This window comes from Centropristis striata, chromosome 15 (assembly GCF_030273125.1).
Source record: "Centropristis striata isolate RG_2023a ecotype Rhode Island chromosome 15, C.striata_1.0, whole genome shotgun sequence".
Taxonomy (NCBI): Eukaryota; Metazoa; Chordata; class Actinopteri; order Perciformes; family Serranidae; genus Centropristis; species Centropristis striata.
Genome location: NC_081531.1, coordinates 34175457 through 34195306, shown reverse-complemented (window position 1 = coordinate 34195306; position 19850 = coordinate 34175457). Strand labels below are relative to the sequence as shown.

Genomic DNA, 19850 nt, shown 5'->3' with positions numbered 1-19850 from the left:
AAGGAAAAAAAGTTAAAAAACAACAACAAAAAACGACAACAAAAAAATCCAATAACATTAAAAGCCGGCAACATAATTGCACGATATAAAATACATGTGTTTCATTTCTTTTTATAACATATTTGTTCTTACACTGTAAAAAATAATCTGTTTAATTTACGGAAAAATACCGGCAGCTGTGGTTGCCAGAACTTCACCGTAAAAATTACAGTGAGTGAATTTTCTATTCTAAATTTAAATGCAAATATCAGCAAAAACTGTAATTTAGAATAATCCTGTTATTTTTAGGGTAATTGTGTCATTCATTCACACATCATGGTATTTCTCCATAAATTTTGCATAAAAATGTTATATTTTACAGAAAAACGGTGTGTTTCTTCCAGTTTATGACAGAAAAAAAATAAAAGTTTTGTGCTATTCTTTGATTTACGGTAATTAAAATTATCTAATACAGTGATATACAATTATTGTTTTACTGTTGTTTCTACAAACATCTTTTACAGTGTACAACATTTAGTGATATGGTTATGCAATGGTGCAGAGAGACCCTGCAACTGTTTTAGTAGACTCACTCAGATGAGGTCATTATAGCTCCCAAAGGCAGGTGGCTCCTTGCTGGGAGGTTTGGGAGCAGGAAGAGGGTCATAAAGCTTTCTCTCACTTCATTGTGCTGATAAACTATCTCTCTCAATCTCTCTCAAATCAAATAATAAATAAATATGTAGCATATATTATATGTGCTGCTGTAGGCTTGTATTAAATAATGCCTAAGTAACTCCTACAGCTCCTGTTATATTTCAGTATACCAGGTTAACCTCATCACACAACTAAGATGGCGCCGTACTAGTGGCAGCCTGTTACAGCAGCTCCGTGTATTTCTGTAGTTTTTTGTGTTTTTACTACGTTTGTTGTTTTCTATTATTTATATTGTTTATGTTTTATTTATTTATGCTACCTCAGTATCTTATTCTATTGTATTTTATTGTACTTGAATACCGGACTGCTGTGACAACCGAATTTCCCTTCGGGGATGAATAAAGTTATCTATCTATCCATCTATCTATCTATCTATCTATCTATCTATCTATCTATCTATCTATCTATCTATCTATCTATCTATCGATCTATCTATCTATCTATCTATCTATCTGTCTGTCTGTCTGTCTGTCTGTCTATCTATCTATCTATCTATCTATCTATCTATCTATCTATCTATCTATCTATCTATCTATCTATCGATCGATCGATCGATCTATCTATCTATCTATCTATCTATCTATCTATCTATCTATCTATCTATCTATCTATCTATCTATCTATCTATCTATCTATCTATCTATCTATCTATCTATCTATCTATCTATCTATCTATCTATCTGTCTGTCTGTCTGTCTATCTATCTATCTATCTATCTATCTATCTATCTATCTATCTATCTATCTATCTATCTATCTATCTGTGAGAGTTGTTGTCACAATCTGATTTTTGCTGCCCCCAAGTGGCCCAAGAATCCTTTATTGCACGTTTCAACTACGCCAAGTCTCCAACATTAGAGGCATGAACAGTATGACAGTGTTGTCGTCCACAGACATAATTGCCCACTTCAAAATGTGCACACTGCATGCACTGACAGGAATCTCTTTGTCTCCTGAAACAAATTCAGATCTGCTGTGGAAAGCATATTTGGGATTATGTATGATAAATGTGCTTTATAGTTATAATTGTGGTGTGATGCGTGTGACCCAACTCAACTCAACTCTACACAGAATGTAGTCACATTTGTTTATTTATTTTGGTGTGAAAATGTATTTTATTTTTTTTGGTTAGTATTGAGTGTGATCACAGTCTATGGTGGCTCAGTGTTGGATCCTGTGCAGGCTAGCAGGGGGCGCTAGAGGAGCGTTTGTAACTCAGTATCCTGTGGGAACTCTCTCAATTAAATTCAATTCAATTGGCTTTATTGGCATGACGTAACACTGTATATATTGCCAAAGCAAGCATCAGAAAAAAAGATAACAGTAAGGAATATTGAAAGCAATATTTACAATAAATTATTATAATTATATTATTCATTTTAAAAGAAAAGAAAAACTAATAACAATAAAAGAAAGCAATATTTACAATCATTGAATTACAATCAATATAGCACTCATACAATCTAACTGTCCCAGCAAAGAAGAAGAAAAAATAAATAAACTCTCTCTCTCTCTCTCTCTCTCTCTCTCTCTCTCTCTCTGTCTCTCTCTCTCTGTTAGCAGCTAATACTTCTTCCACCACAACTGACTGTTGAACAACTGCATCCATACATCCATGAAGTTGATTCATAGTATAAATAAAGCATTCAACTCCGCCGACCAGTGAATAGCATATAAATTAGTAGTCAAAATACACGGTTGCACATAAAGTTAGAAGAAAATATCTTTTTACCTCTTTCCATGAAATAATTGTGACAATGTGATCTTCTCAAAACTTTATTAATCAATATCTCCCAAATATCACAATGAAAATGAAAACACAATTAACAGAGGATTGTCTCTGAAAACAAAAACTTCATGGACAAACGTTTAGTTTGAGGAAAGTGGTATGAAATTGTAAATTCAAATGAATTGATAGCTGCAATAGAGATGTTTAATTACTCGTCTAGGACCTGGGTCAGATTTGTGTGCACTTTATTTGGGAGAGAATTTCTCAACTGTTCTAGATTGATATGACCCTAAGAAATCACATGGGAACTGTGTGAAATTCACTGTCTGGGCGAAACGCCCTTTTAGTCTGACAGGCAAATGGTGCAAAAATGTATAGATGTCAACACGGGCCACACAGTGACTTATTGCAGACCAGGATTGAAGAAGGAAGGGGTGACAAACTGACAAGGAGGGAAGCACCTGTTCAAGTACTAACAAATGTGATTGTTCGAGAATAAAAACTAATTTTGTATAATTTAAAAAATAAAATGTATATATTCAAATGTTTCCTTTCTGTATTAGTATTAATATCCAAAATTATTTATTTAAAAATATGTGGTCAATATCAACAAAATGATAATAGAATTTTGAACCAGTTTTTATCCAATTTTCACATATCTGTTCTGAAAGTTATGCAATTTAGCACACGTTTAATCAGATAGTACCCTATTTGCATATTAAAACATAAAATCCATGAATACTTCCAATATAAAATATGTTTGTATTGATAAGTTTAATTTTTTCAGACAAAAAGGGATGGCCATTTTAGGGGGTTTCGTCCCGGATAGCGAATTTCGCACAGTTCCCATGTTATTCCTTATGGTCATAGCTATTATAACAGTTGAGAAATTCTCTCCCAAATGAAGTGCCCACAAAACCTGACCCAGGTCCTTTACTAAACAGCAAATCTAGTCCTTACTCTGTAGTAATATAGATTAATTTCTCTCTCTCTAATCAAATTATAAATAAACATAATTTTATAGGTGTACTTCTGTGTGGTCGTATAATGGAAATATATATATATATATTTTTTTTTTTTAGCTTTTGGAAGCTGTAAAGCTAGCGTTCTTTTTCATTAGATATTTATGTTAGTCCATTCGTCATGTCAAGTCAGGAGCGTGTACTGTGATTGGCTGTCTGTGCTCTGTGCTGTTCCTCCCTGCGGCCGCTGGTGGCGCTGTCCGCCAACATGCGGGTGAGTCGATCTGCAATCACAACACAAAGAAGAACCAGCGGGCGAGAAGCAATAACAAACAAACCTATCAGCAAGCTAACGCAACTTTTGGAAACCGAAGTCGTAGGCAAAGTGTTTTTCTTTTTCGGCGGGTAAACTTCTTATTGATTTATCATCCACTAGCCGTATATGATACGAGGAACAAGAACGTCAAAGAAGGCATCTATTAATCTGTCACGTAGCTGCTATCTTACATCTGCTAACGCTAGCTAAACGTTAGCAAACGTTAATCCTTCATGTCTTAGTCGAAATATCGGATTGTCGAGAAAGTAGCTAAATGTTATAAATAGAAACAACTCTAATCGTTTTTACATGACGTGAAAAACCCAAAGTGAGACAACTGTGATCATATCAACCTTCACGGTGCCGATATTAGCAGGATACGAAGGTATGTCGCTAACTAAGTTGCACAACAACATCACTGATTGCTTTTATGCTGTAGTTTTGTTATTTTATTTATTTATTATTATTGTTTTGCATGGATTATAGACAACATTGGAGCTCATAACTAATCTGTTAATGCTATTCCAGTGGGTCGAGACTACTTTAACGTAGCTAAATATAGCTAATCGCCTGCCATGAGCACCAGAAGTAGAAGTTGTAATGAGGAAACATTAGCTGCTGCTACATAACTAACAGGGTTAGCATTGGACCAAAGCAACACCACAGCAACAGATGATCCACTCAACTCCTGTAGGCACATACAACAATAACAAATAGTGTGACGATGAGATGATTAAATTTAAGCACAACATATTTTAGTGTGTTTTTATGTTTCAAACGAGCCATTATTTTTGGGTTAATTGTTAACTAGTCTTTATACAGCATAGGCCCCAGAACACGTGAGCTTGTTATTATTGTGTGAACATCTTGCCTACTAGCACAAAGCACCTCAGCATTGCACTGCATTTTACTGCACCCTTATTCAGTTTTTCGATTTTTTTTTGTAAGGCAAATATATTTGATTAGCACCATTTATACACAAGGTGCTGCACACAAAGTGCTGTACATAGGCATAAGAATACATGAAAAATCCAATTAAAATAGGCTTAAAAACATTAGAAGCCACATTAAAAACAGAATTAAAATATAATATTAAGACCATGAAAGTGTATTCAGAAGAATGTTGTTCTTAATGTTTTCAACCCTCCTCTAAATGAGCAGATAGTTCCAGCAGGCCTGAGGTATTCACAATGAACAAGTACCTCTGAGATATATCTGGGCCTGAGATCATTCAGTGGTTTGTAAAAAAAGTAAGAAGTACATAAAAAGTTACTTGTTACTTGTACATTCAGAAATAGCAGTTCTCATCATATCTGGGACCAGGATGTTTTTTGCACTCTTTATAGCAACATAATGGCACCCAAATGCAAATTGTGTGTTTCATGCTTTGCAATATGAAAATCAAGTTGTCAAGCCAGACCAGAGACTGTCAATGTCGAGTACTAAGCTATGTGGACAATATCGACATCTGGTTCAGTTCTCCTGATCTCTTAACATGGCTGAATTACTTAACTCTAATATTATTGATTTAATTATTATTTTTATTATTAGGGTGAATAGATCTTGCGGTGGGGGCTATTTGCCGCTGGCGGACCGGCACAGAGGGGCGAGTTCATACATAACCATACAGTGGGACTTTACAGATACTTCCTGAGCTGGCAGCCCATCTAGATAGTAAAGTAGTGGTCTCCAATGAGTATAGAAAAGTCAGATGAACTTCTAAGTGATAATTTGATTTTCTCCAGTTTCAGAAGACCTAAAATGTCATGTAACCATCGTAATTTTGTTACGATACAATAAGGGAGGCGAAGGCAACAACGTTATTTTGAATGTGGTATGGAGGTTGTCTGGGGGCTTGCCGAAAATTGCAATATGTGGGGTTGGAATTAGATTTATGCTAAATTTATCTGAAATTGTTTTAAAGAAAAGTTGCCAGAATTCAGACAACTTGGGGCATGCCCAACCACGTGGGTAAGATTGAATGGAGTCTGCGAGCGTCTGCTACATTTCTCATCAAATTTGACTGGATAGAGCTTTGAGAGTTTTTCCTTACTATAGTGTAGCCTGTCGAAGACTTTAGATTGTATAAGTGAGAGTCTAGCACAGCTGGATGACAATAACAGCCCCTATAGCCCCCTACCGGAAGATCTCAGAGAAATTCAATTGGAGTTCTGACTCCCAGTTCATCTTGATCTTATGTAAAATGAATTCACTGGCTGAGGACAGTTAAATATGAAAATAGGAGATCTGGCCCTTCGACAGGGTTTTAGCCTTGAGAGCCAAGTCCATCCCACTGGGTGTTGGTATCTGTGGGAATGACGTAGTGTGTGTTTTTACAAAGTCCCACAACTGGAAGTACCAGAAAATGTCTGATGTATGTAGATCAAAGTTAGAGATTAATTGGTTGAAGCTCGCAAACATACCATAAATCCAAAGTCTCCCAAGCTACATTGCCCTTTGTTTTCTAAAACTGAGAATTGTGGTTCGATCTTTGCTGGAATGAACAGGTGATTTGCAAATGGGGTTTGCTAGAGGAGGGGTGAGCCATCCGAAGTTGCGTCTTATTTGTGTCCAAATTTTTAGTGTTCCAACAACAACCAGATTACAGGTAAAACTTGACCGGGAGATGGACAAGGTACCGCATGTTAAAGCCAGCAACGACAACTAGCAATAGGCTGACCCACTCTGGCACCAACTGGATTGAGGGAAAGTAAACCAGGATATTATCTTATGCATGTTGGCCGCCAAAAAGTAGCCGATTAGATCGGTCAAAGTAAAACAAAACATCACAACAAGCAACATATTTTTGACAACTTTGCACTTTCTATTCTTGTGGTGGAAACGCATGAATTTTGAAGAGGAAGAAAAGGTTTAAAAAGTGTTTGGATTTTTAATTCAGTGCTTGAAACAGCGTGATATTTGGGTTTTATACAATGCCAAGACTACTCACAAACAGGTGACACATTTTACGAAACATAATGTTGGTTGATAATAGCACAATAGCATCTTAGAAGTGAAATAATCAGTGTACTGTATATAAATATGCAATTTATAACAGATCAATGGTGCTCGAAAAACTTGAAAATGCTTGTAACGCCTTTGAATTTGACTTTTGAAAAGGTGTAGAAAAGTAGTTCTTGAAAGGACATTTGTATTCCCACAAACAGAATCACCATCACAAAGTAATTGGCTTATGTCTCTTCTTCTCCATGACAATACAGTACATTTAAATGTGAGCTGGTGAGCCACATCTTTGTTTGCATATTCACAAAGTTTTACAACCGTCTTTGTCTATTTGCATTCGTATGTAAATGCCAGGCCGCAATCAAATAACCAGATCAGCTTCATACTGAGACCTGAAGCATTTTCCCCTGCTTGTGACTGATTACTCACTCTTGATTATGATGCGTTACTCTCATATCTTTTTCACAGTGTTGTACAACTGTAAGCGATCAAGGATGGCTCGGCTCAGTGTGCGCTGTGTGGGAGCTCGACTGAGTGTCCTCATAGTGGTTTTCTGCAGCGTACTGCTTCCTTCACCCACACATGCCTATATCTATGCTGTAAGTATATTTAAAGATTGATCTATTAACATAATTCCCTTAAGTTTCCCTAGTGATCATGTCTGTTGTTTTTGCAGCATTACAGCAATATGACCTCCATGTTGTTTGAGGACCTGCCTGCCTTGTTTGGCAACCCACTTCCTAAGGATGGACTAATGGTGAGAGCCGAGTGTTGGAGAAAGGGTGCATACAGGATAACATGGGAAAATGTCAGAAAGCAAAAATTACCGTCAAACAGTTAACCCATAAGAACCTATGGTGACACCCTTGTAACAAACACTTTAAATCTTCTAGAATCTAAGATTTAACCCATTTAACAATTGTTGTGGAGATGCAAACAAAAAGGCAAATGGTTATTTGTTTTCATTTAATAATTTGTTGCTTAAAAACAAATCTGAAAAATAATTTGTTATTAAACAGCACTATTAATGTTACAATTTTGATAAATGTTGTGGAGATGCAAAGAAAAAGTCAAATTTTTGTTTCTGTAAGAGGAAAATGTGTCTAGTTTTTTTATTTTAAAATAAGAAATATTATGAACACAAATACCATAAACACCCAATGTAACATTTATGTCACATCACAGATCTTTGACATTTAGAGGTAGTGTTCTTTTTTAAAAACATCATAAATGTGTTCTATGTGGTCCACTTGGTCTGTGGTATATCCCCCATCATTTTCCTTTAAGGATTACTGGGTCTGGGTTCTTATGGGTTAACACCTCTAAGTTATTTACCTACTAAGTTCTTTAAAAATACAGATAATATGCAGTAAATATCTGTATTTAATTTTTTTTAAATATCTTTAGAATTACAAATGCTTTTTAAAAAAACTTTAATGTGACGTGTTTGGCAACTTTTGCTGCCATATATTTCTATTTCTTTTAAAATTGAATTTACATTACAAAAATATGTTTTACTGTAAGAAAACAGGAAGTTGCCTTAGTTTTACATTGTATTTTTTTATTTATTTTATTTTTTAACATAAAGTCACTGTAATTTCACATTCAAGACCTTTAAGCAATTGAACAATCCTGTTTATCTCTAATCTTCCATTACATTCATTTAGAGATTTCAACTCAAACTCAAATAATTGACCTTTTTATGCCATTTGCAATTAATGTAGAAGAACCCTGTAAATGATACTGTAAATTTCTGGAAAATAACTTTTTTTTTTTTTTTACAGAGTAGGTCATAGTGCTTTATAATGACTTTTTTCCCCTTTTTGTTAAAGGGAGTTTTGGTGGTGTCCCGTCCACTAAATGGATGTTTGCCAATAGACCCTCCTCCCTCTTTGCCACCATCTTTTGATGCTAACACGACCAAGTTCATCGCTCTCATCAGACGCTATGATTGCAATTTTGATATAAAGGTCAGTAAGGTTTGCGAGACATTCAGTACATTTTAGTGTTTGTGAGACAAACGGGTCTAATATGAGGAACTGTTTTCTTTTTTAGGTCTTGCATGCTCAGCAAGCTGGATTCGATGCTGCAATTGTTCACAACATGTACTCAGAGACGTTGCTCAATATGAACTACAGCAATGGTAACTGTCCGTTATAAAATGTAGACAACTTCCAATTTGACACATTCACATCATCGGCTGCTCTTTAATTAATCTTGTTATTTTATTTAAAAAATGCAGGCACTATTGCAGAGGAAATTCACATCCCTTCTGTATTCACCAGCTACTACGCCTCCCAAATTCTCAGGAATTTCATTATTCCAGAACAAGGGTAAGTAAAACCTAAAACACTTTTAGAAATAAATGTATAAAATGCATTTCCAAACTGAGCAATATTATAAATAATAATAATAATAATAATAATAATAATAATGCTGCATTTTATTTGGAAGGCGCCTTCTTGGCACCCAAGGACACCGTACAAAAAAGATAGAAAACAAACAGCAATAAAATACACAGAATTAAGAACAATACAATAGAATAGATTGGACAGGGTAATTGTCATAAGAGGGAATAGGAAGTTTTAACCCTTTATCGGGCAAAGAACCATATTTGGTAACTTCAGTGGATATCAAAATGGGGTCCCCATGTCTCTCTGTGAGGTCGTAGAAACGGGGTAATATTTGAGAAAAAAGTTGCAAATTTACTAGATTAAAGTGGCAAATCTACAAGAAAAAAAGTCACAGATTTAAGAGATTTAAAGTGGCAAATTTGTGAAGAAAAAGTCGAAACTTTATGAGAAAAAAAGTGGGAAAAAACATTTTTCTTCTCGCAGATTCACCACTTTCTCATAGATTTGCCACTTTAATCTCGTAAACAGGAGGATATTCCAGACCAAAGCAGCCTTTAGCAAGCTGAATTATGTTTGCACTTTGCATACTGACCTTTTTACTGCTTCAATGTTTGTATCTGCAGGGCCTATGTGATCCTCAAGCCGGAGTTTGCGTTCCCACTCTCGTACTACCTTATTCCCTTCACTGGAGTCGTTGGCATGATCATTCTTGTGATGTGTGTCGTCTTGGTAAGTGTGCGTATGATGACATACTTCCCTACTGTTGATTCAGTGTGTAGCACATGCTTTAATATACCTTTTTCGGTAAATTAAACACAGGGTAAGGTCAGAAAACATATTTAGTTGACATTGAAAGTGCAACAATTTAGACTGGCACTGGTAGAGAGGATGTGTATATTTGTATGTAGACACAGGTGTATGATTATTTGCATATAAGTCTGTATATTATATTATTATTATTATTATATATGTAAGAACTATTGAGGTGCTGTGGGAGTGGGGGATGAAGGCTGCTTTTTTAGTAATTTTTTATTTAAAAAAAACAAACATTTTTAAAGTATTGTTTTCTTGGTTGTTTGTTTTTTGGGTAATCATAACTGTCCCTTTTTGGGTTATTGTTGGAATTGATTGATTGATTGATTGATTGATTGTCTTTATTTCGAACATGCAAGCAATAAAAAAAAAACAAGTTTAAATATTAATAGATGAATAAATAAAAAACAAAACAAAAAAAGCAAAAAAATTGAAAAAAAACAGACACTTTCTGCAAGCTCGAAAGGATGTAGGAAGGATCCTTGAATATGCTGCTTTGTGTATTAAAATATAATCAATCCCTTTTGCAATGCTGCATTTATTCAGAAGACACATCTTTTTACTAGGTTTGGGGCCCAGGCAATCTATTTTCCGAATCAGCTCACTTACAGTAACTGTGGGTTCTAAAATACCACAAAAGCAAACCCATCTGTACATGCTTAGTGTCTGTGGACTTTTCATGCCATCAGTAATTTGTCTTTTTGTATTGTTCAGATTATACGATGTGTGCAGTACAGGAAAAGGCTGAGGAAAAATCGTTTGTCTAAGGAACAACTGAAGCGGATTCCAACCCACAGGTTCACTAAAGGTGAAAAAACTAACTGCAGTTATGACATTTTACATCCATAAACCCATACAAAATCTATAAAGTTCTAAAAAGTTTGGTACAAGGAAATGCAACTCAAGAATTAGAATAGACAAAATGCACTTCAATATGAATGATACCTCTCGTCTGTTTCAGGGGATGACTATGATTGTTGTGCAATTTGCCTGGATGACTATGAAGAAGGAGACAAGCTGCGAGTTCTACCTTGTTCGCATGGTAAATATGTTATAATATGTCTTCATGTTATTATGAAATGTGTGACATTATGCTATCTCAATGAAAATATCTGTGTTCCCACAAGTCTACATTTATGCCTACTTTATGACATAACATGCAATTTAAGGCAAAACCCACATAGTTTTGTCAGTGTCGCACAAATTTGAATTTCTTCCTATTTGCACATGTGTGCATACTGAGGTCCCTGAACAGGCTTTGAATTACATAAACTGGGTCACTGGAAAGCTGAGCCCAGTTTTCTTCATGTGGGATGATTTTAGTCATCAGTAGTAGCCAGTTCATTGCAGTGAGTGCATTGCTTGAGTCTCACTGTATAAAATGAGCTGCTGTGACCTCTAGGATAATCACAGCATGCTAACTGCCACTCTCTCTTCCTGTCAGCGTACCACTGCAAGTGTGTGGACCCCTGGCTCACACAAACCAAGAAGACGTGTCCCGTCTGTAAACAGCGTGTCACCCGGAACAACCAGGAGCACTCGGAGTCCGAGTCCGAGGAGGAAACTGGAGGACGTGGGGAGGAGGAAGGAACGGAGGGTGAAGCTGACTCGGAGCGCACTCCTCTGCTCCGCCCCTCTAACCCGGGGTCGCCCTCAGGAAGCCCAGCGGCCTACTCAGCCACCACCACCACCACCACCGCCCAGTGCCTCGCCTCCCCCGCACATCTCGACTCACCCATCCTGGGTTACGAAGGCTACCACTCCCCGCTGGAGGACACGGACTCAGAAAGTGATGACGCAGGCGAGGACAGACACCACACTGATGACGACACCGCTCAGCTCATTGGTAGGGACAGAGTTGACGTCTGATAGCTGCTTACTTTGTTTTACCTTAAAGGGGTCTTTTCATCAGTTCTGCTATCACACTGTACTTAAAAATAGTTTGCAGAGTAATGGTCGGCGTTTATTATAACAGAATATTTTCCACAGTAACCAGAGGAGGTCTACTTCTTAGTGTCAAAGCACATGCAGCACATGCAGCAACATCAAAGCACATGCATTTTACCCAAAATGCAGCATTGATCATCAACCCGAGACTACACATACATTCACTCCAGAACCCCTGTATTTGTTGTAGACCTCCTTTTTTTAGTGCATGTTTTAATTCATGCCACCTGACCTAACCACTAGTGCTGCACAGAAAGAACAAGAACCTAAATCTCATGTGCTGTAGAAACAAGAGTGTGAACCCTCTGTGCTCACACTAACAGTGCATCTTGTACGTAAGGTGTAGTGCAGTTTAAATACTTTCTCTTGTCTTAATCATAATTGTTTTATATCTGACATCCTGTTTTTACCTGCTCTGCATCTTTTCATCATCTAAGAAGGATGTGTAGTGCATGTGGAGTGGATATGTTGGTCTTCATTTTATCTTTCAACCCCCATAGCTCTCTTTTTTTAAAGCTATATTTCAGTTCTTTGAAATGTCAGATTTTCTCAAATCCCCCAGGAAAGTATACCATCATAGATTATTGCAAAGATGTTATACATTTCTGCTGCTTTTACATGTTTATTGATAATCTGGTGGTCAGTCTATATGGAAAATATTTTTAGCTTTATCCAGTTTGTCAAGTTGAACAAACTCAGGTTTTTAGCAACAAATTAAAGGTCAGTCTGTAATGTAAATGAATAACATAGCGAGAATCAACGGGGTTTGGTCTTATACAGTGTTTAAGTTTTGTTTTAAATCACTAAGATGTAGAGTCATGATTATTCAATGGAAGTTTTCCATTTTTATATGAGATAGAATGCTGAATCGTGGGACCTTGGAGGTGTTTTTACAAAAAAAGAGCATTGCCTTACACTGGCCTTGATGTAAATGTGTATGTTAAATGTTTGGAAATTGAAGGGACAGGAATGACACTCCTTTTGTTTCCTCTTGTCTAGCTAGTATTTAATACTGCAGGTTAGATAGCTTTGATTTTATTCCCTTGTCTGTATATACTTCACATTTGTTTTTACAGAAAGAGACGGCATGTGTTTCCACTTATCAGTGCTAGTAATGCTACAGACGAGCACTGTGAGTGTCAAACAAGATATGGTTTGTTTCTCAATTTTACTCAACGCTAATTATATAAAGAGCAGTTCAAATAGAAACCTTAAAAAAGTTGTTTCAGCCAAACTGTTTCACTGCTCTAAATAAATGCACAGTGTTTACTTTAATAGCAAAATTTACAACTGGAATTATTGTTTTTGATGTAAAATAAGCGTTCAGGGTGTGGATATTTTTAAGCACTGTACAAATTTACCCACACTCCCTATTCACCCAGATGGGATGATGCAGATATGATCAGTGACTTCAGTTAAAATAACATGTACTGTCGATCTGTACCACATCAAATAACCTGGGCACCTAAAAATGACGTCTCCATACAACAAAATGTTTTTTAATAAGGGGGAAAATGTATTGTCATTTGGGTTGTGCTTGTTTTTGACTTATCACAAATACATTTGAACATTGAGTTTTTTAACATACTGTACGTAGCTGGCATACGTAACTCAAGTTAAGGAATAATCATGCTTATTATTTAACTGAAACGATGATCTTTCACTCAAATGAACCAAGTAGTTTTGTTTCAGTTCCAAACAGTAGCTGCATGTTTACAGCTGTGACCACAATCGGAGTGAAAATACCTCAAAATTTTATTAAGAATGCACAGGATTTGTACAAAGTTTGGAAAAGGCTTTGTTTTAACCATACAGGATATGCCTTTATTTGAATATACTCCTTGAAAAATGTTTTTTTTAATTTTTTAAACCAAAAAAGTCTTTTAATATTTAAAATAAAATAATCCTTTGTTTGTTGCCTGCTGGGGTCTCAGAGTTTAGACATTTTTTCACAATATTTTGCAATTACATTTATAGTAATAACTTGGATGTGTTATTAAAGGCTTCGAGAGTCTGGACATTATGGGTTTAGGTAACTTGCAAGTGCTTGAAAAAGCAGTACGAACACTTTATGAGATTTTGATGTATGGGAGCGTCATTTTAGATGGACACAGAGGAAACATGGATGCATTTTGTGTCTGAAGATTTGTTCTCATTTAGAGTTAAAGAGGGGAATCGGGGGAATCTGAAATGATCACATTCCATCTTTTTATTCTACTGATGACTGTTTCATGGGGACTTGTTGGCAATAGTCTGTATTGTAAAATAGAAAAGTTTTTTCCTCTGCAATATGCTTCAAATGACTTTGTACTGTACTTTTTTTTGCTCTCTATGTCTCAATTTTAGAGACGGTTAACTGAAACAAATTGAAAAATATAATCCCCAAATTATTTTTTTTTCTTCTTCTTCTTCTTTTAGAATGTGCCTAGTTTACCACACTAATAATAATTAATGTACAGTGTCAAGTATGATTTTCATGTATAAAGCAGGTTTGAGAATCCATAGGATGTCTCAGCACAGTCTGTGGGAAAACTGCATTTAATGTGTGATTTGTCAAAGATTAAATGATATGAAAACGGGTCTGTGGTGCCACTTTTGTGTAAGGAAAAAAAATTGGGTAACATAACTGTTTCTCCTACATCCAAATTTATGCTTAGAATAAAGTTATTCTAAAGCAAATAGTGAACAAAAACGTATATTGTTAGTAGAGATTCTGCCATTAAAAAAAATATTTATGAATAAATATCAACAAAAATCAATACAAAATAATTATAATACATACTGCTCTCCGATAAGAGGAATCGTTCACAATCTTGGTTACAAGGTACACACCACTTCATTAATAATCATGAAAGGCTTTTGTGAAAGCATGGCTCACCAGAGAGAATGTTCCACTAATTGATGGGAGGTCTTTTATCCTATTGGCATGTAACTAATTAGCCTCGAGTGTGGACTCCCTGCTGAAAGTCCTTCAGGTTCTTTTACTTTTTTAAGACATGACGTGCTAATTGACCACAAAGAACAGAAAAAAACACTTACAAAGAGATTTTTTTAAAAAAAGCTCCATGGGGATGCAAAAAAAAACACAAAAAAGGGGGATATAAAATACACACAAAAGATGACTATTAACGCTCTGAACCCCGGCAAGTTTGATAACCAAAAATACAACTTATTTCAAGAAACTGTAAAAACAGGCATTATGGTTGTCCTTCACAGGTCACAAAAGCTTCTAATAGAAAAAGTAACAAAAAGGAAGCTAAAAATTGTGATATTTCTGTCAAAATCACTTTATCCTACATGTCTCATTTAAAACGTTGCTAAAAATAAACTGTTTGTAATAACTAGATCCTGTTAAAAAAAATGTAATTCTGCTCCTCAACCACACTGTAAAGCCATGATTGATTCTGCTGAGGAGAACGGTCACGTGACAAATATTCACTGAAAATTTGTTTACACAGATCAGAGAGGAGAGGACAGGAGAGGTTGTAAAAATACAAATAGTTCCAGTGTTTCCTTTAGGATTTTTTTCAGCAGTGGGGTTAAAGGGTTATTGGTCCCCTGCATGGTGTGCAATTTAGAAAATATAAAAAATGACACTTGACTGTAAGACAAGCTTTAGAACCAGTGTTTTCTACAGGATATTCTGAGACTATAATGGCAGGAGTCCATGTTGCCCCGGATAAATTTTTTTTGCCTTAAAAGCCTAAATTTGGTAGCATCTCGCAAAATTCTAATGCCTCTACTCCATCTTAATAATAAATAATAATTCATTTTATTTAATAGGACGCCTTTCAAGGCACTCAAGGTCGCCTTACAACATGGAAGAAACAAAAAACAATGCAGAACATCATACACATCGTACAATCTAAACTTATCATTTCATATTTTAATTAAAATTTTATTGCAAAGGATCTTTGCGATGTTGCGGTTGTCATAATCTCGAGTGTTTGACTTCCTGGCAGTGTTCCAGTCACTCGTCTCCGAAGAGCCACTCGCTGTGGTCACTGCTACAGTTAAAGAAATAAAACAATCCTCTATTCTGTAGCATCGGGCATAATTTAGCAGTGGTGGGCCGCCTCTATTAAATTGATATAAATTTTTATATAGCGGAAACACAGCTCAATATGTATAGCATGTGGGGATCCATTTCTTTTTCCAATATCAGTGACACTGGATAAAGTGTTGTATATATAAATTCTATTTTATTCCAATTTTAAAAAAAAACTACTGTGTTATTCTGCACAAAACAGATTTTTGATTTGTCCCCACTTCTAACCATGATTGTGCTGATTACACAGAGCTGCAAGACTTATATATATATTTCAGTGAAATACAAAGCCACAGTGAGTAAAATGTAAAAAGAGCAAAAAAAGGCCTTGAAACTGCTTAGTGTTCAGATGGTTATTCACGGTGAATCATTGTCGCCCAATTTCTACTTTGGGTTTATCAAATATATTTAATGACAGCATTCATATAACTGTCTGATAAAAAACAAACAAACAACCTAAAACTAAAATTATGATATAAATGAATGAAAAGAATAGCTTATATCCATAATACTTTGGCTCTCAGGAATGCTTTTGGGTGTAATGGTGAGTCATTGAGACTTCCCACAGTTGATGAATTCAGTCCTTTTAATCCCAATTAACAAGCTGCATTCTATTTTTTTCCGCCTGTTATTACATCACCCGCTGCCCTGAAGAAAAGACGATTTATAATTGAGCTGAATAAATGGTCTCCACATGCATATGGCATATGGACATGACATAAATAAAGGCTTTCTTCTTCATTCAAATCCTTGACTTTTCTTTGGGTGTGCTTTGTTATAAAACACTGAAAATATTAAAACTGGCTCTGGGTGCTGACTGATGCAGCTGTGAGAAAAGATGCCTGGATCACTGCCGTCAGTGCTGAGATCAGCTTTCTGGCTCTTCTTGACCGTGTCTTCATTTGTGCTGCTGGATTCGAGAAAAGCTCCTCAAGACCACAATGAGGTAAGGTACAGATTTATAGTCTTTTTTTCAAAGTATATATCTGGTTATTTGGAATTTGGTAACACTTTACAATAACCATCATTTATAGATGGTAAATAGATAGTTTATTAATGTTTAATCATCATTTATAAACCATATATAGGCCATTTAGAATGGTGAATAGAAAATGTAATAATGTTGAACTATAATTTATAAATGCCAAATAGATTACTTATTTATTAATACCTTTACACACATTATAACATTTTTAACACCATATTTAGTATGTAAATGATTTCAAAATGATTCTTATACCTTTAAGAAATTGCTTGAAACCATTTAAAGATTAAATATGTATAGAATTTTGTAAATGGTTAATAATAATTGGTTTATAAACCATCTATAAACATCACTTAGATGGTTATTGTAAAGTGTTACCTGGAATTTGAACTAAGAGTGATTTATTACATGTTCCACAACAATTTACATTATATTTTCACCTGTATTTTCCTGGTGAATCACTTATTGTTCAACAGACATTTGAAATATTACTTGTCTTCTTCAAAATTCTCAAAAATAGCTTGGCTTTTTTTCTTTAAATCTTTATTTTTATACAGCGTTTTACAGTATAATTTGAACAAACATTTGAACATAGTGTGTCTTGTTTTTAAAGAGGATTTATTTTATTTTATAATAATAGACATGCAATGATACCCATACACATTATATCCTACTAGACTTGCATACACATGGAAAAATATTTATGAATTTCTGTCATATTTCTTCAAATGAATTTACTTGAAGCTTCAGGAAGAAAGTGATTCTTTCCATTACAAAAATTTCACAATTGCAGTGTCCGCCTTAAACCATTGCTTGTATTATCCTTTCTGGCAGCAACACTTCGTATGGCAACTAGATGTTTTGTTTTGATGGTTACGGATGCTGAATGAAGCAGCTGGAAGGGAGCTAGTCTTTTTTATGTTAAATGACAGCAGAAGAGTTTCGATACAACATTAATACACCCAGTTTAAATTGACAAGTATTTATTTTTCCTTTAATATACACTACCGGTCAAAAGTTTTAGAACACCCCAATTTTTCCATTTTTTTATTGAAATTCAAGCAGTTCAAGTCAAATGAACAGCTTGAAAGGGTCCAAAGGTAAGTGGTGAACTGCCAGAGGTAAATAAAAAAAGGTAAGCTTAACCAAAACTGAAAAATAATGTACATTTCAGAATTATATAAGTAGGCCTTTTTCAGGGAACAAGAAATGGGTTAACAACTTAACTCTATGGAGTCTTGGGCTATTTTGTCCATTTTTTAATTCTTTTCATGTCTTTGTAAGTCATTTTGTGTCTTTTTTTGGTAATTTTGTGTCTTTTTTTAGTCATTTTGTGTCTTTTGGTGTCTTTTTTTGTCATTTTGTGTCTTTTTTTAGTCCTTTAGTCCAACATAAAATGTGATTTTGAATCTTTTTTTTACTTTCAAAACACTATCATGCTCAATCAAGAATTTTAAATGTTGCAAATGTGCATTCATTTCAGAGTACACTGAGACATTAAACTGCATCATTTTCAATTAAATTCTGGAAAAGTTGGTGTGTTCTAAAACTTTTGACCAGTAGTGTATGTCATTTGTGCAATATCAAGAGGGAATAATAACTGTTTACATGTTCACAGGGAGTTTTGGATTACCAACCACACCTTATCTCCGGTCCGTTGGGAGCCAATGGTGGGCACGGAGAAGTCTTTCCATTTGGATCCAGGAACATGCATACCTTCCCACAACAAGTGGAATCTGCATTTATCATGGAGGATGAAATGCAGACGACTCAAGTGTGGCCACAAGTAATCCTGGATTATATGAGGCAGCAGTTAAGGTTCAGAGGAAGGACAAAGAAAAGGATGTACTGAGAAGTTTTACCGAATAATGAAAATATAATAAAATAATAAATATTGCTTGTATGCCACACCTGTTTACTGTAACTCATGACATGACATGATTTTTTGGAAAATATGAATGTGATTTATGAGGTGGACGTGAAAAAATGTGAAATCATCCTTTAACCAAATAGAAAAACATAATGGAAAATACCTCAAATTGAAAAGTTCTCTCAGCATATCTCATTCTGGGTCTGGTTGTCCTGGTAGACTAAAAATAATAATGTATTATGACCATTTATGAACTATTTTCTCTTGGAAATGTCCACTTTCTGCCAGGGAGATTGTTCTCCTTGCTTCTGAAATTATTATTATTATTTTTAAACTTTAAATAAACATAATTGACTGTGATTTACATAGGAATACAATTATTTGCAACTTTAACACAAAACAAGACAAAACACTGTTAACAATAATAATATAATATAATAATATATTAGGGTAAAATGTAAAGAAATGAGTACCTTCAATAATTATGAGAGGAACATCTGCAATATTTCTATCTGATAAAATGGAGAATTGCCGCCATCAACCGGTATAAAATGCGCATCAGAATTTGCCTGCAGATAGTGTGGAATACTTTACGGGAAATAAAAAGAAACAAACAATAAAATAATAAATACATATAATTGAGATTCAACAAACAAGTCATGCAATATATTTAACTATTTCAATTTATCTCATTGTCATACTCGCCTGTTATTATTTTTACTTAAACTACTTTAGGTTTTTTTTTTTTTTTTCCTTAGTTTGGTACCACTTGATGTGATTATAATAATAATAATAATAATAATAATAATAATAATTATTATTATTATTATATATATTATATATAGAATTATTATATATATAATAATTATAATAATTATAATAATAATAATAATAATAATAATAATAATAATAATTATTATTATTATTATTATTATTATTAATAATAATAATAATAATAATAATAATAATAATAATAATAATTATTATTATTATTATTATTATTATTATTATTATTATTATGTTGTTGTTGTTGTTGTAAGTTGATGGTTTGAAATAAAGATTGTTTCAAAATAAAATAAATTAAAATTAAAACTCCGATCCGCAGCCCCCTACCAATGGGTGGCGGAAAAGCGCAGTTTGCCTACCGCCGCATAAACAGTAGAAGAA

The 19850-nt window shown here is 34.6% G+C and overlaps 1 protein-coding gene across 1 annotated transcript; it reads left to right on the top strand.

Annotated features, from left to right (window-relative positions):
- The first annotated feature begins 3692 nt into the window (after positions 1 to 3692).
- On the top strand, positions 3693 to 14360 carry rnf167 (ring finger protein 167). Its single transcript, XM_059351386.1, has 10 exons — positions 3693 to 4087; positions 7135 to 7265; positions 7343 to 7423; positions 8499 to 8636; positions 8722 to 8809; positions 8909 to 8999; positions 9644 to 9749; positions 10548 to 10641; positions 10795 to 10875; positions 11278 to 14360. Exons 2-10 carry the CDS (start codon positions 7161 to 7163, stop codon positions 11700 to 11702), a joined length of 1209 nt encoding a protein of 402 aa, XP_059207369.1. The 5' UTR covers positions 3693 to 4087; positions 7135 to 7160; the 3' UTR covers positions 11703 to 14360.
- The last annotated feature ends 5490 nt before the right edge of the window (positions 14361 to 19850 follow it).